Below are 17,748 nucleotides of genomic sequence, written 5' to 3'. Positions count from 1 at the left end.
CTGTCCCCGCGGTTCCCCAAGAACACCAGCACCAACGTCGCGAGTTCCGGGTAACATCTGCGTTACCGTTATTACAGGCTGCAAACTCTTTTGTCAGTCAACAGTAAAAGACTTACAGTACCAGGGTCTCAGCAGACACTGCAAGAATTTAGAGCTTTAAATATTATCATTAATTACTACTTGATTGCCTGACTCGTATCAGTACTGAAAATATCCGCCCTGCCTCCGGAAGCGCTGCTGTTGGAAGCCTCCCTGCAGCCCCGGCAGCCGCCGGCTCTGGCAGGGGTGGCTCTATGCCCGCAGGTGAGGTGTAGGCAGGCTCCCGCGGGCAGAGCGCCCGGCATCAGAACCACGCGGGTCTCCAGAAGCAAGCCGCGGTGGAGCCCTCCTCTTACGTAGTATAGCATGTAAGCTACGTCAGTGAGTATGTCATTCAGCCCCGCTTCTCCCCACGCGGCGATCTGTGCTCGGCTCCACCCGGGCTGGTTTATCGATGGAGGGGGCGACACCGGGTTCCCCTAAAACAGCGCAAAGCCAAGGCTGCGCGTCCGGAGCCCCGCTCTCCCGCTGCGTGGCACAGAGCCCCGCCCCCCCGGACCATCCGCCCCGCCCCGCCCCGCCCCGCGCGCCACGGCCTGGCGAGAGGGGTGGGGGTGGGGGCGGTGCGGGGGGATACCCCCCGACCGCCGTTTCCAGCGGGGAAGGGGGAGGGGCAGCGCCGGGGGTCGCTTGGCCCCGCCCACCGCGCGCAGCGCTGGCGTCACTCACAGTCTCCGCCTCCTCAGGCACAGCCCAGCCCGCGAGAAGGCCCGCGCCGCCACCGCCGCCGCCATCATCACCGCTTCGGCCCCGCCTCCCCGCGGCCTATTGGCTGGGGCTGCTGCCGTCCCCGTCGCCCCGCCCCCCCCGCGCTGCTGATTGGTCGGAAGGAGGCCTGCCGCCCACCCCTCCCGCGCCGCGCCCCCCACGTGCCCAAGCCGGCCGTGGGCTGGGGAGGAGCATTGCGTCACTGCGGGGGGGCGCGCGCGTGTGCTGCGGCCGTTACCGGCCGTTATGGAACGGTGGGGCGGGACTCCCGGTCCCGGCCGCCGGGCGTCAGTCCCACTCCTGGGACACCCCCCGCGGGGCCGAGCGGCGGGTCCCTTCCCGCTCCCTGTGCTGCTCTGAGGGGGAGGCGAGCGGGGCTGCCTCAGGCTGGCTGCTGCCGGTCCGGGCGGTGCGTGAGGGGGCCGGCGGCTCCGCGGCCAGAAGGGCGCCCGTGGCGTCACCTCCGGCTGTCGCGTTGGCCAGGGCTGCCAACAGTGTCCTGGCTTGTATCAGCAATAGTGTGGCCAGCAGGAGCAGGAGCAAGGCAGTGATCGTGCCCCTGTACTCGGCACTGGTGAGGCCGCACCTCGAGTACTGTGTTCAGTTTTGGGCCCCTCAGGACAAGAAGGACATCGAGGTGCTGGAGCGTGTCCAGAGAAGGGCAACAAAGCTGGTGAAGGGTCTGGAGAGCAGGTCTTATGAGGAGAGGTTGAGGGAACTGGGGTTATTTAGCCTGGAGAAGAGGAGGCTGAGGGGAGACCGTATGACTCTCTACAACTACCTGAAAGGAGGTTGTAGTAAGGTGGGTGTTCTCTTCTCCCAAGTCACTAGCGACAGGATGAGAGGAAACAGCCTTGAGTTGTGCTAGGAGAGGTTTAGACTGGATATTAGGAAAAACTTCTTCACTGAAAGAGTGGTCATGCACTGGAACAGGCTGCCCAGAGTGGTGGTTGAGTCACCATCCCTGGAGGTGTTCAATAATGTGTAGACGTGGCACTTGAGGGCATGGTTTAGGAGACCTGGTGGTGTTGGGCTGACGGTTGGACTTGATGATCCTAGAGGTCTTTTCCAACCTTAATGTTTCTATGATTCTCTTGTCCGTCCCAGGCAGTGGTAGCTGTACCGGTACAGCCACTGTGGTAGCACAACTTCAGCCAGCCAGTTGCTGGTGTACGCCTTGGTATACTCACTGGCAGAGCAAAACTTAACACAGTTGGTGTGTGTTTGTGGTGAGGCTGCTAGAGTCAGCAATGTACTTGGTGGCAATACCGACTGCATCTTAGCAGTGGTCCAGGACCACTGCTGCAGCAGAGGCTTTTGGCACACGTGCCTCCAGCTTCAGGGGTCAGTTCTGGCTATGATGCTTCTGCTCTCCACATCTGTGTGGAAATAACTGCCATGAATGGAAATGGTTCATTCTTGCAGGGGATAAAGAGCGGACACCAAAGGTAACATATGAAGTAGCAGGGGAAGGGACAGGAAGGAAACGAAATTGCGGAGGAAAGGGTCCTGAAAATGGAGCAGGGATTCTGCTGATCTGTTTTCCATCAGCCCAAAGTTAGACTGATAACATATTTTTCCTCACCATGCTGCTTGAATGTGCTGGAGTGGCCACAAAGCATAATCCCGGCAAGCTCCTCTAATTATGTGGGTATTTCAGCCAGGTTTCCTAAGGACAGGAGCCTGGATCATGCCACCTATCTGTCCCATTGTCTCCCATCCCTACCCTCCCATGACTGCTGAACACATTGCCCATTTTGGACCAAGTCTGGCCACGAGACACAGATCCCCAAGACACTCAGTTTCAGTAGCTTTTATAAAAACAGGAGAAGGCCAATGAAACAACACCCCAAACCACTGCCTGTACTCCTTGGGCTCACATCCATGCAGGTCAAGCTCAGGTCCTCATGGAAGAGCTTTTTATTTTCTAGCATCGTTTAGTTTTGCTGCATAACTTTGTTCTTTCCCTGACATACAATTTGCTTTTCTTTGTCAGAGGGCTGTGTACAAATTTTCCAGTCTGGCTTAGCATCACTTTACTGGGGAAACAGTGTCAGCAAGTGTGAGTTTCCCCTCCTAGCAAAATGAAATATGCTGTTTTGAAGAGCTGTGCTGAAGCATGAAAGTGACCTGCGCTCAACTTCTCTCCCCTCTGTAATCTTGCGTGCTAGTCATGGCTGATACCACTTGAATCTGACACAACATGATAACAAAGAAACATTTCCTTGTATCACCAGTAGCATGGTAGTGTTAACCCTTTTCAATGAAGGTCCAGTGAACAGAAACAGACTGTTCCTTCTCCCTCCCATTGCTAGTGCCTCGCTCTCTTTGCCCTCTCTTCCTGACAATCCTATCACCTTGGGGAGCTCTTCCCCATGATGGATGAAATGGCAGGAGGTGCTGGAGGAGAGCTGGGGACTTGTGTCCTGCCCCTCTCTTACCTCTGTAGGGACAGGGGATTTCCTTCCCAGCACATCTCTTGCCTTTTCCCTTTCTGACTCCAAGACTCCCAGGTGCACCAGATGCTCTCCTTCCCCACTTTGCTGTCATGAGGCCATCCGGCAGTGGGGAAGAAAAGAGGTGTGTGGCCCCTGCCAGCCCCTCTTAGCTGTTGTTTCTCAGTGGCTCCCCATGCCAGCTTGGAGAGGATGAGAGCAGGGGTACAGCCAGCCAGGGGCAGACCCCCCAAAATGCGGGTCTCCCTTGCAGCAATGGCGTTTAGTGCTGCAGCATCAGGTGGAGGCAGGGCAGTGTGGTGACAGCAGGTCAGCTGTCGCCACTGCATGCAGAGCAGCTTGCAGGTTTTGTCAGAATTCCAAACACTCGTTTGTCAGCACGAGTACCTGAGTGTAGGTTTTGCATAAACCAGTGTCGGAAAGCCTGGGGTAGCCTGGCCTGCTTGTTTCCAAATGACATATGCCCCTTCAAACTTGTAAATGTTCATAGGAGCACAGGGAGGTCAATTAAGTCTTACTACTGCCTTTTCCCTTCTGTATTCTGGGAAAACAACTGTTCATCTGTCTTGCCCATTTGAAGTAGGAAGCTTCTGAGAGATGCTGTTTTCCATGAATTGGATTAAGCCAATTGTAACATTTTCCAGGACGCTGTGAAGGTATTTATGAGCCTAACTCCCACTGACATCCTCAGGAATTAGGCACCCAGGTTCTTATGAGGATGTGAGTATTATAGCAGCAGTATCTTTGGGGCTAAGTCCCCAGGGCTGAATGTACAGGAAGAGTACGTGGGGAACAGGGTCGCTGAGCTCAGCTGGGACTTGTAGTCAGTGTTGTGATACTTTTGTCTGTGCTATTGGTTTTGGCAAAACCCCATCTACACAAATATTTCAGCTGAATGTGTGATAATGACATGCAGAAATTAATCTGAGAGCGCGATCCTGCAACTTCTCAGAAAACAAATTATGAAGATCAAATGACTCATAGACTGCGCTGTTGAAAATTATTTTGCAGTTCTAAAGGACTAGGCAAAATAGGCTAAAAAAAGATAACTGCCTACCAGTGTTCCTTATTTCAGTAAAGCATCACAGCAACCTCAGTGCTACAACGTACATGTACACGTACGCTATTTTTTCAATTGTTATATTTCAAACACCTTTTTTGTAATGGTGGTCTGGTATTTTCTGAGATGTTGAAAGCATGCGGTTGCTGTGAAAGAGCAAACCAAATATTCTGGAAGAAGATATGGTTGTCGTTTTCTATGCTCGTTTTCTAATTCTTTAATGATCTCTTAATGGTATAATCAGTGACTAAAGCAGGTATTTTTGCACGAGAAAAGTAGAAGAAGCTGTAGAACTATTAATAAGTCATGCTGATAAAGATAAATAATCTTTTATTGGAGTCTGCGTAGAAAAAAAGACCTGTGTTGCTGCCTGAAGCTATTGCATGTCAATGTCCTCTTGACACTCATTTACTTTGATTTTCAAGAGAGAAATGAGCATCGTCACAGTCAAGGACAAATGTGCCTTCCACTTGGTATTGTGAGCACAAAGGGATGTCCTCTTCAGCTCGTTGTGCAAAAACGGGAAACAAATAACTGTCAGCACCAATATCACTGAGATTTCCATGCCTCTTTCCGACAGACACTTGTTTTTATGGGCTAGCTGTGTTAAAGTGCCTCTGTGGCGAATGCACTACTTTGGTCCTGGTCTCCTACCTGGCCAAGTGTTTGCGGGGGTCTCTGCACACCTCCGCTGCCTCCCAGCTCCCTGGTGATGAGAGCGCTTGGTGCCTGGTGGGAGCCCTCTCCTGCAGTGCCTCATGTGCCACCAAAGAGCTCCCGGCATTCCCCCATTACACCTCTTTATCCTGTACTTTCCAGCTCTAGCTTAACAGCACAGAGGAAACGACAGGGCATTGTCAGTCTTTTATTCAGGTTGTGGCTGCTAGCAATGGGCAGCGTTGGGTCTCCCCTACAAACTGCCTTTGTGTTTCCAGGCCTGCAGAACGGAGGTGCAGAGGGAAGGTGCTAAACCTCTGCTCCCTGCCGCAAGCACCACAGGAAGCCCATGCTGGCCTCCTGCCTGCCTCCTGCTGCATGTGCCAGCAGAGCTCTGCCCGCACTGACACTGGCCACGTGAGACCTCTCAAACCTTCTGGCTCCTGCTGGTGCCAGCCCTGCGAATGCAGAGGAGGCCCCTGGCCCCCAGCCCCTTCTGCAGGGCACACCGAGCCCCTCTGCAGGCTGTAGCGCCAGCCATCCCTCCCTGGGTCTCCTGCAAGAGCAGGGTGGGAGGATGTGCTCCCCTCCAGATGCTGCCACGTGGCCATCCCTGGGGCTGGTGGGACACTGATGTCAGAAGATCTCTTCAAGCTCCTGCAACAGGAGCATACCTGCCAGGCCACCTCTTCCCTGCTAACCCAGCTGGTGTCCTGACTCTTGAAGAACACTGTCTTCAGTTTTACGTGGCCTTCTCGTACTCAGCAGCAGCCGGGAGGTTAGCACCATCACAGCACTGCCATGGATCATCTGGCCATCAAGAAACCGCCTTTGGCCTCACAGCGTGATGACCAGCAGTGATGTCTCCTAAGGGACCTTGGTTGGGTCTCACTGGCTTTTCTGGAAGAGTGATGGGGTTGACTTGGCCTGGATGGTGAGTTAAGGAGATAATAGAAAAGGTGATTAAAAATATAGGTGGTTAAGCAAGGGCAAGGAAAGGAAGAGAAAGGATTTTTGAGCCATAAGAAAGGTGTGAATGGGTGGGGAAGGAGTAGGGGAGTCACAAAATGCTGAGGACAAGAAGTCAAAGGCTAATAGGGAGGCACACTTGCCCCATATATAGTGCAAGAACTATTTTAGGATGCTCCAGGAGTTGCTGAGAGCCCAAGAGCTATACCCTGTTGGCACATACGTGTTAGGAGACCTCATGATAGTGCAGCTCACCCCTGTCCTAGACCCTGGGCCCTGGTGCCCACAGCAGGCACTGGAGCGCAGTTTCTAGCTTAGTTTCCTTCAAAAGGCATCCAATTCCTGAACTTCACAGATGCTTTGAGAACCAACCCAGGGCACAATAAGTGCAATGGTGGATTTCCCTTTGAAACCGCACTACTGCTTTGGACCTACTGGTAGTGTAGACACAGCCTGAGACAGCAAACACTTCCTTGGATCCAGGCCACCGTAAATAGTGCCTGGACCTCACACAAGGTGTGACATCCCTGAAGAGCTCAATCCAGCCACTTAAATATAAGCCCTTAAGTGCCATGTGAGACATCTGTGCCAGGCAGCAGATATGTCACAGGACTTGGAACCTTCTTGAGCCCCAGCATCTGTTCAAGTTGCACCAAGAGCACCTCACGTGGCACTGGACATCTATGGGCAGGCCTCCAAATGCAGCCCATGGCACTGCCAGCCTCCTTGCTTGAGACCTCATGTTTCCTGCCAGCAGTGGAAAGCTGAGCTGGACTCTCTGTTCCTGTGCCAGGCAGGACCCCCATCCTCCACCACCGTGGAGTCTGTGAGGTGTGTGGTAGCAGCTGGTGCCCCAATGGAGCAGGTGCCAGGTCCACATGTGCTCAGCCTAATGTTGTCTGCATCTCCTGCCTGTTTCGGGTGTACCCGTCTCCTGGGAGAACTGTCCTGGTCTGCTACTCTGCACAGAGCCAACAGTGCACCCGTGTGCAGGGACACAGCCGGGCCTGGGAAGCTGCTGGGACAATTTGTCTCCTCCTGTAGGAGGAGGAGAGCCCAAGGAAGAACCTGCTTTCCAGCAACAAGAAAACCTAGGGAACTTCCCCCAAAACTGTATTGATACAGGACTAGAAATAAGCCAGTAAACACTGAATAGCTTTCATGGGTGAAGAATTAATTTTCCAATGCCAATGCATTGCACTGTTATGTTTAACAGAATTGCGGTGCACGTCATGTCATAGAATCAAAGAATCATAGAATTGTTTATGTTGGAAAAGACCTTTAAGATCATCAAGTGCAACTGTTAACCCAGCACTGCCAAGTGCACCATGGTGACTCAACCATTTCAACCGCTAAATATTGCTTCAGGGCTTGCATTTGTCATTAAACTCAGCATATTGGTGCCTGATATGTAACCCTGCAGAGGTGCTGAGAGACGCAGAAGCATTCCTCCCTTCTGCAAGTACAACCTTGCATGCATAGCTGCTATATATTGAACTTTGTATTTGTTTACATTTAAAACAAGTTTCAGTTAAGTGTCCTAGCAGTGGTTTAGTGTTTTAATCCATTATAAATCCACCATCCAGAGCCGATGCTTCAGGCATGATGGAAAATGGATTTTGGTGAAAATGGGTTGAGTAGCCCTGGTATATATACAGGATCATTTTGCCAAGAAAAGCGCTCTCTGCAGTCCTGAAGGGTCTGGAGCACCCCAGCTTTGCTTTCTCAACCACCTCAAAAGCACAGCTTGGGCAGCCAATTCCTCCTGTCTTATTGAACCAGGGGAAATCCACAGCCTTATGCATCTGGATCCTCCCCAGATCGCAGGAAACTCCTCAGTAAATACTCCTTGCCCAGCACAACCAGCTCACCAGAAATGATCTTTAGAGGTTGCTTGTCCAAGTCCAGTTCTCCTCCTCTGAAATCAAACCCTTCCCTTCCCTGAGTGAGGTGTTGGCAAGCATCACCAACAGATGGAACAGGAAAGTCAAAAGGGGAGAAACATCTGGAAAAAATGAAGGGCCAGTAGCTGAGGTGAAGCTGCAGGGAGTAGAAACTACAAGAACAGGTCCGGCCATAAATCAAATAAAATGCTCAATAAATGATATCCAGTACAGGAGGCCTGTTTTCGGACATCAGGAGGACATTACGCAGAATGCTTGTTGCCATCCAATTCGGACACTGTTACGTGCTGTGCAGCTCTGGGAGAAGATCCCTGAGAAGTGTCTGCGAGGAGTCACTGGAATTCAGGAAAGTCAAAATATTTTCGTGCTGGGAAGCGGCACAGTCCCCAGGTGCTCCAAGACTGGCTGGAAAGAATCAGAGGGGAAGAAAAAGGAGGAAACAACTGGGAGACAGGGGTTGTAAGGGGGTTTGAAGCGGAGAGATGTGCTTGCCAGTCCTCCAGGTGAGAGCAGGTGGTCTCCTACAAGAAGTGGCATGGTTTCAGTATTGGTTTTGTTCTTCACTCCTTATACATCCCCACATTTTATTTGGTGCTCTACATTGAGCAGATGTTTTCACTGGACTGGAGTGGGGCTGTTACTTGAGCATTAGCCGGTCACTTAGCAATGAACGGTGCATGGGAATGGTTCAAGATGCTCTCCCCGACGTGCATTACCTTGGGCTTGCTAATGCAGTGCCTGCTCTGCCGCTGGGGGAGGGAGTCGCAGCGCCCTCCCCCAGAGCGGGGCCTGTGAGGGGTGCCGATGCTGCTCTGGGTGGATGCGGTGCTGCACGCGGGCACTGACTCCAGCCTGCTGGGGTTCATCCCTCTTGACACCTTCCACACTCAAGAAGAAGGCAACTCAGAGCGATGACGACTCCATCCTGAACTGCTGTCTGCAGGAGTACATCCTTTCCCTGACTGCAGGCAGAGCCTGGGAAAAATAACCTGAGTTAGTGTGGGTGCCAGTTGAAGGTGGGTGGTGGGGACGCTTCCCTACCTTACATGGTGCTGGAGATCCTCTGCTGCCAGCGTGCTGGCAGTTTTACTTAACGAGAGGCAGGCAATGATGTTCAGAAGCAGGAATATAATAGATGCAGAGATACCTGGATCAAACGCTCTTTTTTTAAAAAACAAAATCCATCATGACGTGTTTCCTACATGAAATACTGTCAAGCTGTGAGACAGAAATGAGGACACCAGGAGAAAAGTGTGATGCATGTGCAGATGAAGAGGGGGCCAAGGAAGAAGACTGCCCTTCTTAACATTGTTATTTTGACAGATTTCAAAACTTGAAACATTATTTATAACTTACAGCTGCTTATATATAAATGTGTGTATTTATATAAGCTTTTTTTTCCCCAAGTCCTCTCTCCCCATACATTTGGTGGTGTTTTCACCTTTATGGAGGTTCATTAAACTTGCTTTGCTGCAGGATGCTTTGAAAGCCAGTAGATAATCTGCAGGCTGGTGACACCATAATACTGTGATGGTTTGTATGCCATTAAAAATGAATCACAGAAATGTTCATCTATAGATCCTGAACTCAATACGTTGTGTCAGTATACATTCAGTATAGATCCCTTAATCCACAGACTATTATTAAGAGAGTGGATTAAGGAGTTGTTTGGGATCAGAGCATGCTTTATATGTAACAAAACAGTTTAGCTGAGATTAGTATTCATTACTCAACGCAAAAATTGATTGAAGGATTCCTAGATGCTGATAATATCACAGTTTGTGTTTGGTCAGCAAATTACTGTCTTTTTGCTATATGAGTTCTTCTTAAGACCTGAGAATAAAAAAATCAATTCATGTGAAAAGGTAATACTGAATAACTGACATAAATCTCTTATTAATTAAAATATTTTAACATCATACTAATACAAAACATGGTATTTAGATGGTTTAAAATGCATTGTATGAGAATGCACACGGAAAAGACATTCGGACTTCTGAAATAATAACTTGTCAAATATTTTTTTTAAAAAGAGTTTGCAAGCTGTTATACAGATCACTGTCAATTTAATCTAACCCAAAGCGAACTGGAAACCAGAAGTATTTTTCCATACAATTTTCTTCTGTCAACAGTCTTTCTGAATTTGTCAGAAGAAGAAGTTTTATTCAACCGTGCGGTAAAGTTGAACTGAGTGAGATAGTGGCAGGTTTACAGACTTATCTTTAATGCAACAGAAGGTTGTCAACAAGCCTTTTCAGTGACATCTCCACATGAGCATGGTGAGCAGATGATTTGAGGATTACCAGGCTGCTGGACAGGTCAGCTGGCATCTTAAAAATAATTTCTGTAGAGGACCAAATCTGCAGCCAGAAGCTGTTTACTGGGTGGAAGGGCAAGGGAAATGGGGTTCGTTTAAAAGGCAGAGACCCTTGGGTTTGTTTGTGTGCCTGCCACAGGTCGCTGTCCTTAAAGCTGGCTCTGTGCACTGGAGAGCTGAACTCTGGTTGATACTAGTTTTCATGTGAACTAGTAGGCAAAACTTCAGTAGCAAAGTGCCGACATGAAAAAATTGTTTATAAAAATTGTATATTTATTATAAGTAGAGCAGAGCCATTTTTTTTCCCATGGTGGAACATGTTAGTATCAAATTTCAATTATAATGCAAGTCATTTTTTAAAAATTGTTTATAATCCCAGTTTTAGGATTTTTTTTTTTAAATCCTGTTGTTGATAGTCCAGGTCCCTGTTGTACTTTATGGATGAGTTTGGATATTTATGAATGGAAGTTTGGACACTTCCATATCAAGCAAATAATACTCCTGCAGGCATGCCTGTGCTGGAGATTTCTCTTCCGTGGACTATCCATCACCTGATCGTATCTGTTAGTTTTCAGGTCCACATCTGTACAGCCCCATGACATACGATGCTGCGGTTTGGGAGAACCTTGTGAGACCCCACACAGAAGAGTGCAGCAAATGGATTCAGCGCAAGGCAGCCACAAAGGCATCACTTTGGGAGCGCGTGTGAGTGTAGGGAAGAGTATTGTACTTGTAGGCAATGATGCTTGTGGCCAGGGTAGTGCAGCAGGGACTGGGAAACCTTCATATTCTAAAAAGCGACACCTGAATTAGTGTGTAAGAAAAGAAAGGCCTTTGGCAGCTGTTCAGTGCAGCTCTGGAAGAACTGGGGAACTGGCACTGGGAAACTGGGGGGGAAATATCTAGAAAAAAGCTGGTGATGAGTTGATTTCCTTGCCCAGCGCTCTTTGAGCCAACATTTAAAGGGCATCCAATTTTTATCTAACCCTAACAGAAAGGTTTGTACAACTTAGCTTTTACTTCTCGTTAGTTAAAAAGTCTCTTAGAACTTAGCCCTGTGGTACTAGCGGTTTGGATTAGGTTGCTGCTAGCTTCGGAAATTACGCTTCACTTTTTGACATAAAAATAAATGAAAAAAGCTTTTAAAGAAGTCTTAGAGAACTTAAGTGTAGCCTGCCTACCTACCACTCTAACACACCTGCCATCATTCTTTACGTTTCTAAAGTCTTTATATAAAGACAGTGGTCCATTATCTTTTAATGCTGGAAGGAAAAAAAAAGAAAACCAGGAAAGAGCTTTGACTGATTTCTAGTAAGATTTTTTTTTTATCCAGTAAATTTGCCAAGATCAAGAAGGTAAGAATACATGTTCTGAATATAGTGGATACTCTGAATGTATTATTCTGTTTATAGTCTCTGAAACATCATTTAGATGCTACTGCTTTTCATCATGTCAGAAAGCACTGTATTTCAAAAGAAAATAGTTTTCCAAAGACCATTAAGTGTACAAAGGCTAATGTCTCCCGTCACTTCAATGAGCTCATTTTCTTATTTTTATAAAGGAAACAGAAGGATTTGGCAAGTGTGATAAGATTTTGTGGATGCTTTCAATGTGAGAAACATCAAGTGAAATTATTTTGCTTTCCTCAAATAACCTGGGTACTCATGCATCCCAGCAGGCAACAGACTTTTCATCAGATGAATAGTGGGACATAATTATGTTATACTCCTGTCCCCAAGCACAGACCGTTGCCACTGGCAGCAGAACTCCCTCAGGCTCCACACAGGTGCTGATGTGGCCTCCAGCCCCTTGGAAAACCTGCAGTCCCTTGCAAATGAGTATAAGCACTTTGCATGCCATGTTCTGTCTTGGGTAGGTTTTAAAGACTGTATTTTCCTTTCCTCTCTTTGCATGAACTAGAATTGTTTTTTGGTGGAGTTTTGTGTGTGTGTGTGTGTGTGTTTGTTTCATTGGGCTGCAGAGGTAAAAATGCCAGGTGCTGACTCCTCTCTGCTCAGTGCGCCATGCCGCAGCACAATCAAGCCGGGAGCTCTCCAAAGACCTCCATGTGGACAAGGCAGATGTAAATTTAGTGCTGATCCCAGATCCTGAACTGAAGGATCTGTTGACTTTGTCATCCATGTTCATCACTCCCAACAAGTACAGACAGCCCCTGCATCTCAGTAGCCTCACAGTGACCAGTGTTAGAGGAGTATATTGGAAATACACTTTCCATTTAACCTTCAGTTTTGTGACTGATGTGGCATGAAAAATAGTACTTGTCACAATGATTTTAATGACATGGAAACATTTTCTGCCACCAACTAGACCAGAATCATCAATCGTTTCACAGAGATTTTAATATGGTTATCACATGGCAGGAAATTTGTTCTTTAACAATTTGGGCTACTTTTCAGGGACTGAAAAGATTCCCACCTTAGAGTCCAGCTGTGGAAAGTGACCTACAACTTAAATGCAAGTAGAGGGATGCTAGCAGATGAAGAAATGGACCAGCTAGCCACCTCCCGTATCTCACATCTTTACAGGGAAAAACCAGTTGTGCTTTAACTAGAGCAACGTAGAGACTTGTTTTCAGGTGGATTTGCATCAGCTGTGGTCATTTATAATGACCTACTGCTACCTGCAGCACCTCCCAAACTGCCTGGTGACTTGAGAGAAATGATCATACCATTTCTTCCAAAGGTCTTTAGATGAAATCAGCCAGTTTAAGTAGGAGATCTTGGCTAAGCTACTGTGTTTCAACTGAAATGATTTCAGGATGCATTTCAGATCTAACAAGAATATAGTCTCTGACGTACCAGCTTTGGGAGTGCCATCTCACAGCTTGGCCTCAGGACAAAGCCACAGCTGGAGGAGGACCCAGACTTCAGTCTCCAGGTAACGCAGCATTGGTTTTACCAATTGAACAAATGGTTAAATACCCTCAAAGGGAGAATGTTTACCGATATAACTATTAGACTAAAAAACTGGATCAGCAGACCTGTATTTCTCCCTGTGCTAATAACCCAACTGACTATGAAGGAAACTTGGCTAACAAAGTACACCTCACTCACAGAATAAGCCCACTGCCCGGTTATGCTTGACAAAAGTACTTTTGACAAGGAGGTGTAATTCATTGTTTAAAATCACTGAAATGTATTTTATAACTGTTGTTCCCTGGCATTCACCCCAGAGGAGTAGCTGTGCTGCTTATCCAGCTGCTGCTGAAGGTGTAGAGAATCCGCTGTAGATACAGAAGTCCTGAACATAAGACGTGAAATATTTTGTCAAATTTTTGTATATGTTTATATCATGCAGGAGTTCCCTATATGTATGTCACATTAGCCTGGTATTTCCTATTTATATGTTTAGTTTCACTTTCCTAATTTCAATCCATTCACATAACTCCGTCTCAGACCTTGTTTTTCCTTCGAAAACCCACTGCCATATGGAGGAAACATTAAAATTATTGGATCCAAAGTAAAAACAGAAGCAGCTTAGTGTTGCGCAAGAGGCTTAAATCAAGACAATTAAACCTAAGTTAAACTGAAAGTAAAAACTACAAATAATTTTGGCCAGTAGGTATATACCCTATACCACATGGAAAGCCATTATCCATAGCAGAAGCACAGAGTCTTCAAAAAATGATCATCCTCTTTAGAAATACTGAAATACACTTCCGAGAGAAACCTGTGCGCTAAAACATATACAGAAAATCTCCAGCAGGAATACTTTTGAGAAGAGGCTGCCTCAACTTCCAGGGTTTTGCCAGGGGAACATGCAAAGCTATGCAACTACATGATTTTCTTTGACTACCATTTCATGAAGAAGGTCATGTGGTATTTTCAGGACGGACGGGAGCCAGGATAATCCTCCTGCAGCTCAGCTTTCTTTTTTTGTTTGTTATTTTAATGCTGTGGTTTATACTTAGTGCTGCTGTGAGTGACAGCTACTATGGCAGCCACCGGTATATCTCCCAGATAACGATGGTTGGCCTGATTAACCGTCGTGGCTTTGAGATGTTTAGGAGTAGCCTTTCGTTGCTCAGTTTTTAACAGAATAGTTGAAAATGAGACTGCTACACTTGGTGGCCATAGTATGAATTCAATCTCTTCCACGTGTAAAAATCTTGTCAGTGGTCATCTACAAGAATAAACCTGGCCTCTCAAAAATTCCAAAGGGTAACTGGATGACACCACTCCATGATCCTTTACTACAGACTTCCATGCTGCTTCCCAAAGACCACTAGATGTTAATTATTAACATCGACCTGCAAGTTTTAACCAAAATTTTGGCAGGCAGCTCTGGGAGTTTCTGTGACAATGAGCATCAGCTAACTAGGAGGGGATAAAAAAACCCTACCAAAAAACCCCAAAACTACTCTCAGGGCAGGCAGTGAAATGATGGAAAAAGTTGCCCAAAGTTATAATGAAAAGGGTGGGTTATAATAATTACTCTCTAATTTGTTAACCCTATCCGATCTCTTTTACCCCTGCTGTGGATGTTGCCACTGCCGGTAAGAAGTGGTGGCAAATGTCTACTTCTTCCTATGCCTCTGCTCATCAATACACAGCTACTGCCTTGAAGCTGCATTTAAAAAAAAAAAAAAAAAAGGAAATATGTGTTTGCACCCACACAAATAAACGTGAAGGGCTAGAACGTGTCCATACCAAACTGGAGCTCTGGCTTGTGCTACGTGTGGGGAGCCTGGCCTCCACCGAGACAGGCTGGTTGATGGCGCTCCTGCCTCCTGTGAGCCGCTGCGCTTGGGACGGCATGGAAAGCTACAGCCAACATCACCACGGGTGCAGTCTGGGGTCTGCTGGCCTTGCCTGCTTTGCAAGTATTAGTTCAGCACCTGAATAAAACTGGTTTCTACATGACACCTAGTAGGAGCATCAGGCCTGGCCTGGGCAAGTTTGAGTTTTAGGGAGCAGCAAAGCACGGGAAGCCCTCTCTGTGCTGGTGGGGATGATGGGAGTGAGAAGGTTGCTGCTGTTGTACCCAAGGAGGGGCTGAAAGGGAGAGAAGGCTAAAAGGGTCCTCAAAGTCTGAAACATCAGGTCGCAGCTTCACAGAAGAGCAGAGCTTGTTAGGGCCGAGGGGATGATCTCAGGCCCTTTACGGTCTTCAAGGATCTGTACTTCAAGGAGGCAACAGAGCTGTGTAACAGCGTGCCTGTGCCTGGAGGTGCTGAAGGGTCAGCACTGGCCACTGGTCTTGCCCAAGTTGGGTTATGGCAGCACTTTTCTTCTTGTACTCTGTCCTATGGTTTTGATCCCATTAACAAAAACAAACTTCTTGAACATCAGCTTATGCATAGTGACTTTCCAGGAATGCGTAATTCCTTGATATTCCCAATAAATTTATCAAAACCCAAGAAAAACATTTGATAGATCCTTTGTGCCCAGAAAATTAGTTTAATACAATTTAAACTTTGCATCATCTTAAGTTTTGAAATTATCCCAGCTCCTTTTCCCTTTAATTCGAGCCAACTCAGATTTTCCTTTGGAGCTTAACCACAGTAAATAGAGCTCATTTATTGAATCCTGTAAACTTGGGAAGTGCAAGTTGTTCCATGAACTTCTTTTGGTTGCTGGATTTCTGCTGCATACCATATATGAACTAGTAGCATTGCAGTTTTGTCTGGATTTGCTCAGGTTGTGAGATTCAAAGTTGGTTAAAAGTGCAAGAGGGAGTATTTGTTTTTCCTGGCATCTATTTGCAGCCCTAGAACTCTTATCATTTTTCCTGCAATTTCTGTTTTCCATTTATCCCCTTTTTCTTTGGCAGTGTTTTCACTGAGGACTCCAAGGCTACGATTTTCTCTCCCCAGTCCTGCACAGAGATGGCCCACCAGACTGTCTCTGGCTGTAGGGGCTCCTGCTGGATATTTGTTTCTTTGGACATTGCACACTGGGACTCATCTTACAGCACGCAGAGTGTATTTCTGCATCAAATTACATGGCCGATGGCTTGCTGAGGTTATTTTACCAGCCATCCTCTGAAGTGTCAGGGATGAGTGGGACAGGAGACAGTGTCCTGTCCAAAAAAACCACCAAGATTGCAAGTTCTGTCCAATTCTGTGCAGCAACTGTCTTCACAAACCTCTGTCTGTAAAGCTGTTTTGAAAGACAAAGATAGACATATTAACCCTAAAACAATCCACTGGTCAAGAAAATCTCTGGGGATTTAGAATCATGTTCCTAATCTGCCTAAATTTGTCTGCCTGTCTTGCTCTCTTCAGAAATGCTGTTCTGGATCTAAGATGGCTCTTCCAGCAGACACCCTCGCTTGAAACTGGTAGCAGACTGACAGAGAAGACTCAGATTTAATAAACCAGCATTTTCCTGGGACATTAATCAATTCTTTGTTTGAGCTTTGCCCCCCTGGATCTGGATATTGTCCTTCTTGAAGGGAAGGAAGCCTCTTTCTTCCTCTCTTCCTCTCTGCAATTTTTGTCCGGAGTTACTACAGTCACGCTGCTTTCTCGGATAAACAGTAGATTTAAGGCCACCCGCTGCTTCCCTTTGCCTTGCCCTCCACCTGCCTCGAGGCTGCACTGATCCAACATTATGCAGCAGGAAAACATGCATAATTGTGTGATTTAACTCTGTTGCTGTCACTGCGGCCTGCAGATAGCAGGAAAAGGGTGACAGAACAAAACATCCATTTCTTCTCAGCTGTCTCGCTAGCCTTGCCGCAATGGGCAGAGACGAGCAGTTTCCAGGTGAAGGGTGGTTAGGACTCCGTGTGAGAACAGCAGAAGAACGCAGGCCTGCCCTTCTGATTGCTCCATTTTGTAGCTCCTAAGCAAGGCTGGAGAAGACATGTCCCAACCCTACTGTTTCTTCTATCCTTGGGCCACGAAGGGAGAGAACAGGCCTCCCCGCCAGCCCACCAACTTCCTCGGCAAATCCCAGAGCAACTCCTTCGGAGTGCACACAACAGGTGGGAGCAGGACGCGGCCCACCTGTGACCTCCAGTGAACAAGAAGCTTGCTCCTTTTCTGCAATGCCCAGGGCAAGCAGTGGCCGGACTGTGTATGTGCGTGTGCCTGTCCTCTCGGGAGGACACCATGTGCACTTCTTCCTCACATAGTCGTAGCCGAGTCAGTTTATTCTATGATTTTACACAGCTCAACTGATTAGTAGTTGTGAACAAATCAAAAGATAGTAATGGAAAGTTGGGGAAAATACCAGAAATAATTTCTCTACCTTAATAATTCCCCCAAATTAGAGAAGAAAATTAAGTCTATACTGTCTTCTTGATTTGATATGATCAAAGAAAATAATATAAAACAAAACAAACCCCAGACCAACCTCCCTCCACCCAACACCAAGCCAAGGGAAACCTTGCACCAGCAGTAGCAAAACAAGGGTCGTGCTGAACTGCTCAAAAATGAGGACTTGACACCGTTGACAGTATGAAGCTAGGAACGGGCATTCAGCCTGTCTCACCACCCAGGCTGACCTGCCTGTCAGGATGTTCTGCAGGGCCTCCTCCAAAGCATCCCGTTTGTTAGTGAACTTAGAAAACCTGTTTGAAGGTGCCTGAGCGAGAACAATTCATCCTTAT

General features: G+C 47.3%; 1 protein-coding gene across 6 annotated transcripts in view; it reads right to left on the bottom strand.

Annotated features, from left to right (window-relative positions):
- CLYBL (citramalyl-CoA lyase) overlaps positions 1 to 854 on the bottom strand; it is a 172,599-nt gene extending 171,745 nt beyond the window's left edge. For all 6 annotated transcript variants that reach the window (XM_075090089.1, XM_075090073.1, XM_075090110.1 and 3 more), the window contains exon 1: positions 769 to 854. In XM_075090089.1, the coding sequence (XP_074946190.1) occupies positions 769 to 836 (68 nt within the window). In that variant the 5' untranslated portion in view covers positions 837 to 854. The remainder of the gene's footprint in view (positions 1 to 768) is intronic.
- Positions 855 to 17,748: the final 16,894 nt, after the last annotated feature.

Source organism: Phalacrocorax aristotelis, chromosome 1 (genome assembly GCF_949628215.1).
Source record: "Phalacrocorax aristotelis chromosome 1, bGulAri2.1, whole genome shotgun sequence".
Lineage (NCBI taxonomy): Eukaryota > Metazoa > Chordata > Aves > Suliformes > Phalacrocoracidae > Phalacrocorax > Phalacrocorax aristotelis.
Note: the sequence above shows the minus strand (reverse complement) of the source record. Positions and strands in the feature narration are given on the sequence as shown.